We start from the raw sequence: 6,325 nt of genomic DNA, 5'->3' as shown, positions 1-6,325 counted from the left end.
ATGCCAATCACTCTATCTGCCAACAACTTCTTTCTAACATCCAGCCTAGACCTCCCCCGGCACAACTTGAGGCTGTGTCTCCTTGTTATGTTGCTGCTTGCCTGGCAGCAGAGACCAACCCCACCTGGCTACAGCCTCCCTTCAGGTAGTTAGAGACAGCAATGAGCTCTGCCTGAGCCTCCTCTTCCCCAGGCTGCACACCACCAGCTCCCTCAGCCTCTACTCATAGGATTTGTGTTCCAGCCCTCTCCCCACCTTTGTTGCCCTTCTCTGGACACGTTCCAGTATCTCAACATCTCTCTCGAATTGAGGGGCCCAGAACTGGGCACAGCACTGGACACAGTACACAGTAAAACATGCTTCTCTCTCAAGGTGTGTGGTAGAGGCATGATCTTTATTTCTATGCCTTTATTCATCAAAATGCAGTGCGTGCTTTGCTCTAGGTTGTTATACAGAGGTTTTATACTGTGATAAATGCAACTAAAATATCAAACAGAGTAACCCAGAAAAATCCAGACTGGTTGAGACTGGTGGTTCAACCAGTATCCTGTCTCCAGCACTGGCTGGTATCAGATGCTGTAGATAAAAGTAGAAGAAACTGTATAGTAGCCTGTTATGAATTAACATGCCCAGGAGAGAAGTTTCTTCCTGACCCTCATCAGTTAGCGGTTGACTTCTATGCCAAAGCATACATTACTATACATGCTCATGTGTTTATATCTATCTATACCAAGAAGCATGTGACAAAAGGCTAACTCACACTCCTGGTACTTTCACTTGCAGCAAAGTCATTCCAAGGAAAGAGGTTTTTTTTTTTTCATTGCAAGAGGCTCACATGGTACAGAGCTGGGAGAGGGAAAGGCAGCTGAAATTCTTAGCCTAGAGAGGGGGAACTGCTTTTACAAACAGCACCTGAAGTCTGCACCTATTGAAGCTAACTGTGAGGGTTTTGATCTCAGTAGCATCTCATCTCTCTGAGTGGCTTTACCTATGTGATTAAGCAGGTAAGTGTTTGTGCAGTGAGCAGTCAAGCAGATTCCATCTTGGACATTCTCATTTTCTGAAAATCACAGGATCACAGAACAGCAGGGTTGGTGAGTCCAAGGCAGGGTTGGTAATTCCAAGGCAAGGTTGATAAGTCCAAGGCAGGGTTGGTAATTCCAAGACAAGGTTGGTAATTCCAAGGCAGGGTTGGTAATTCCAAGGCAAGGTTAGTAATTCCAAGGCAGGGTTGGTAATTCTAAGGCAAGGTTAGTAATTCCAAGGCAGGGTTGGTAATTCCAAGGCAAGGTTAGTAATTCCAAGGCAGGGTTGGTAATTCCAAGGCAAGGTTAGTAATTCCAAGGCAGGGCTGGTAAGTTCCAAGGCAGGATTGGTAATGCTAAGGCAAGGTTTGTAATTCCAAGGCAAGGTTAGTAATTCCAAGGCAGGGCTGGTAAGTCCAAGACAGGGTTGGTAATTCCAAGGCAAGGTTCATGAATCCAAGACAGGGCTAGTAAGTTCAAGGCAGGTTGGGTAAGTCCAAGAGAGGGCTGGTAAGTTCAAGGCAAATTTGACCATTCTGTGTCACTCCTGATAGCTGTCTTCTCCACCAGGCTCCTGAAAGCCACCATCAGAGACTGCACACCCCAAAGATCTGTCAGTGTTTCACCTGCTTTGCAGTGCTTCCTAATCATCTCCGATCTCATGGGCTTCAGTTTAAGCCCATATTGCCCCATCCTATCCACCAGATACAGGCAACAGATTGTCCCTCTCTCCTGAATTGCTATTTTTGTGTATGAGAACTGTTCCTCTGCTCCTTATCCCCCGAAGCTGTTTCTGCATTTCCTTGCTGAAGCATTTTCTAGATCTCCAGGTTGCCTTCAAATTATTCCATGTCTTTCCCAAAGCCTGGTACCCAACGTTGGATAAAGTAACCCAGCCAATATCTCTCCAAGACAGCAAAGTGTGGAAGGATTACTTCTCATGTCTTGAGGGTTATATTCTACCTCATACAACCTGCATGGTGCTTTTTTCAGCACCACATAAGCATTGAGACCTTTATACATTTTCCTCCATTCCTTTCCATTTTCCTCCCCAGACTATTTCCCCAGTGCTCAAATCCAGAATACAATAAGATGTTTTCTACTGCACTTATAGATGGATGCTGCTGCTGATTCAGCACATAAAATAGGTTAATTAATGAGCTTTGGAATAACCACTTTGCCCCAGGCTTATTAGCATGCTCGGTTTAACCTAAAGGGATCACAGAGACTCAAAGTCAAGCGTTGGGAAAAGAGAAATGCAAGAGATACATTCAAATAGTGCAGCAGTGCTGCTGCATGGAGTGAATTTCAGGAAAAAAATCCAGCATGTTGCTCTTCTTCATTAAGTGTGATGAGCTCATAAGAACTTTTAATTAGTCAGAATGATGTGAATTGCTCGTCAGATCTAATTTTAGCAGCCTAAAGTTATCCAGCATTTCCACAGCTGTCATCTCCTCTCTTTCAACAAGAAATGGAGAGGGATGAATATTTCCAGAGTAAACATATCCTATTGCCTCCAGCTCCCTAAAAAGCCTGAGTGAATAGGGATGAACTCTCCTGTGAAGGCAGAAGAACTGTCCAGTAACTACAGAGAGCATCAACCAGCAGGCAAATGATTTCCTGATGGCTGAGGTCACGTGAGAAAAAAGTCATTTTAGGCAGGCACAAAATCAGAGATAGCATTTTTGATGTCAGTGTGATCATTAATCACAATGCAAATTAACTTTAATCATCATTTATTCACTGAGAGAGTGATTGGCATTGGAATGGGCTGCCCAGGGAGGTAGTGGAATCACCATCCATGAAGGTGTTGAAGCAAAGCCTGGCTGGGGCACTTAGTGCCATGGTCTAGTTGATTGGAGAGGGCAGGTTGATAGGTTGGACTGGATGATCTTGGAGGTGTCTTCCATCCTGGTTGATTCTGTGATTCTATGATTCCATCAGGGGGGAGAGGGGGAAAGGCATTGTGAAATATTGCCTCTTGAATAATTACAGGGGTGAGCACAGCATGGAAGTTTCATGTCACAGACAGCTTCAAAACATTGACATTTTCCTTTCCTGCAAATGGAGCTGGCAGCTGAGTGTGTTGAATTTCTCTGCAAAGGATCATTTCTACACAGCCACTGCAGATGAATGAAAAGATTTCATCTTGATGAAGTCAGACTGTTTGGTCTCCAGGTTGATCTTTGTCTACTTCAAGAAGCATAATAGACTAGAAAGAAAAGCCAGGCTGACATTCTGAAATGAAAGACATTTTGCTTTAAAATATTGCACAGCTCAGTTTGAAAACATGACCTTCCCTCTGAGGCTCAGCCTGATTTTGTTGATTTTGACTTCAAACTTCAGGTCCTGTTTTGATTTTGGAACAGTGCAAATGAGCCAGTTTGGTCACTATTCAGAGCCACCTACCAACATCTCCTTGCAGTCAGCCAGCTGACACACTGCATACCTCAGACACTTCTGGGAATGGCTCACAACTAGAAAGTGAGGAAAAACTCTCCAGGATCCCACTGAGGATCCCAGGCAGGGTGAAACTAGATTTCTACAGCTATCCAGTAGGGTTCAGCTACTCCTACCAGTTCAGCCCCATCTTCAAAGAACAGCCCTATAGATTCACCCAGGTTGGGGGCTTCATTTGAACTGCTAGAGAGGTGCAGTGAAAGAGTAATTGTTTGTGGTGGTGGAGGAGCTTCAGAGCTTCCCAGAGAGACTCGGGATTTGCATCCCAAAGAAATTAGGCAGCTTTGAAAAGTCTGACCTAGAGGCCACACTACATTGTTTGTGTTCCTTGCCTAGATCATGATCTGTCTCTGGGCAGGTCCAACATTGGTCCCTGCAGGGCAGTAAAGTTTACAGTAGTTTTTGTCATGTACAGTAGCTGTCTTTTCAACCCAAATGTAAGCTGTTTTCTTGTGCCAGTGCTAATCTGTTGCTGATACCCAGGCTAGCCAGTGTGAAGCTCCTTCTGAGAGCTCAATGAGGCATTACAGTGCCAGCAAGGTTTATAATGTGTATACTTGGGCCTATGAGTTCGTTGTTTGTATTCTAAAAGCTCCAGTGGCAGAAGCTGTTGGAAGTGATTGGAGCTGCAGTGAAAAGCTAGATCTGGGACTCTACTGATAGCCTACTTAAGGTCACAGCTGCTTTCTTATAAGAATCTTCTCCAGAAGGCTGATTGTCAGCTGGCACTGGCTCTTCTGGATCTTCACAACTGGTGATGAGGGCAACTGCACTGAACGATTTCTTGTTAGGGTTAAATGACTTCATTTCCAGTACTGATGTCTCTGGTTCCTTTTTCTGTGTCTTCTCACTCCAGTTCCATTCCCGTTCCTTGCGATCCAGTTGCATGGCACTGCAGTGGGGAGCATAAACCTCGGTGGTCTCTTCAAACTGCAAACAATCCACCTTATAATATTTCTTCTTTACATGTAAGACATCGTTAAACCTATGGCCCCAGAGGATCTCTCTGGGGACATAGGAGCTTCTTGACTGGTGTGAAGTTCCTGTCGAGTCACCTGTGTAGACAAACGTGACCAAGATTTCAAAGGTGTCCTTGGCCAGAGCTTTCCTGTCGAGACCATACAGGGGACTCTCACTATCGATTTCATGTACAACTGTCACGGGCGTAACAAGTATGATCTGATCATTAAGCAGCTTCAAGTCCTTGTATTCCATTGTCATTCTCCCTTCCTTGTCTTCCTTGTAGCGCAGCAGCTGAGCTCGTACAGAGCCCTCAACCATGTGGTTCGGGCGGAAATCACCAATGCGCCACATCAGGCAGAATTTGTCATCCCTCAGGCCAACGACAGCATAGTAGCTGAACCGAATGGTTTGAGCTCTTTTGCGAGCCGTGGCCATTTTTGCCAGGGCTGCTCCGATTATGAAGGTGTCAATAATGCAGCTCAATACCGACTGGAGGATGACCATGAGGATTGCAACAGAGCACTCTTCTGTCACGCAGCGGTAGCCGTAGCCGATGGTGGTTTGGGTTTCCAGGGAGAAGAGGAATGCTCCTGTGAAGCTGTGGACGTTTGCAACACAAGGGGTTATTTCCTCATCGTTGAATATATCTCCGTGCTGCACTGCTATCAGCCAGAAGACTAGCCCAAAAAACAACCAGGAAAGAACATAGGACAAGGAGAATATCACAAACATGTGGCGCCATTTGATGTCCACCAGCGTGGTGAATATGTCCACTACATAGCTCTCCCATTCCCCAAAGATGTGCTTGAAGTACACATTGCAGCTGCCATCCTTGTGGAGAAATCTCTTCTGCAATCTTTTCACTCCCATTTTAGGGCTTTCTTGGGCAGCACCTCGGTAACGGATCTTGTTTCCCTGTATGCTTACAGGTCTATAGCTACCGCTGTGCTCAGGCATCTTTCTCATATCTGCCTCATGGAATCAATTTACAGAACATGCTTGCAGTTCCCAGGGGCTGTTTGTTTCCTTTGTTCTTTGGAAATCTACAAAATAGAAGAAAAAGATTAGTTTTGCTTCAATTTCCCCTGCCAGAACTGTGTGATACCAGACCTAAATACAACTGTGGCTGTCATGAACAGTTTCCTGAAGGGTAGAGGTTCTGACACTCATTACACAGCATAGCTCAAGAACTCAGACCTGGAAATAGGAAGCAACTAGAAATTCATCTAGTGAGAAATTGGATAGGGCTGAGTGATAGGTTGGACTGGATGATCTTGGAGGTCTTTTCCAGCCTGGTTGATTCTATGATTCTATGATTCTATGAAATACCCATATCAACCTCAAAATTTGGCATCTAGATGGAAACAGCAATCAACAACCATTGTGGTGACCCCCACTGTGAGTGTCTCTTCTCGTGGTCTGGTGAATCTGGCTATCTTGAATATTGTGCTCAGTTTTGGGCTCCCCAGTTGAGGAGGGACAGGGATCTGCTGCAGAGGGTCCAGCAGAGGGCTATGAGGATGATTAAGAGACAGGAGGGCATGGCTGATGAGGAGAGGCTGAGGGACCTGGGGCTGTTTAGTCTGGAGAAAAGAAGACTTAGAGGGGGTTTGATAAATGTTTATAAGTATCTGAGAGCTGGCCAGGACAGGGGAAACAGGTTCTGCTCGCTGCTCCCTGGGATAGGACAAGAAGCAATGGATGGAAGCTGCAGCATAGGAGGTTACAGCTCAGCAAGGGGAAACTTCCTTCTTGCAAGGCTCCCAGAGCACTGGCACAGGCTGCCCAGAGAGGTTGTGGAATCTCCTCCTCTGGAGACTTTCAAGGCCTGTCTGGATGTGTTGCTCTGTGACCTGTGTTAGATAGGATTGTCCTGC

General features: G+C 45.6%; 1 protein-coding gene across 1 annotated transcript; it reads right to left on the bottom strand.

Annotated features, from left to right (window-relative positions):
- Positions 1-4,124: 4,124 nt before the first annotated feature.
- Positions 4,125-5,414, bottom strand: KCNJ16 (potassium inwardly rectifying channel subfamily J member 16). The gene has a single exon (XM_064151746.1). It carries the CDS (start codon positions 5,412-5,414, stop codon positions 4,125-4,127), a length of 1,290 nt encoding a protein of 429 aa, XP_064007816.1.
- Positions 5,415-6,325: the final 911 nt, after the last annotated feature.

The sequence above is a fragment of the Pogoniulus pusillus genome, chromosome 11 (assembly GCF_015220805.1).
Source record: "Pogoniulus pusillus isolate bPogPus1 chromosome 11, bPogPus1.pri, whole genome shotgun sequence".
NCBI lineage: Eukaryota > Metazoa > Chordata > Aves > Piciformes > Lybiidae > Pogoniulus > Pogoniulus pusillus.
The sequence above is the reverse complement of the archived record's forward strand: the minus strand, read 5'-3'. Positions and strand labels throughout refer to the sequence as shown.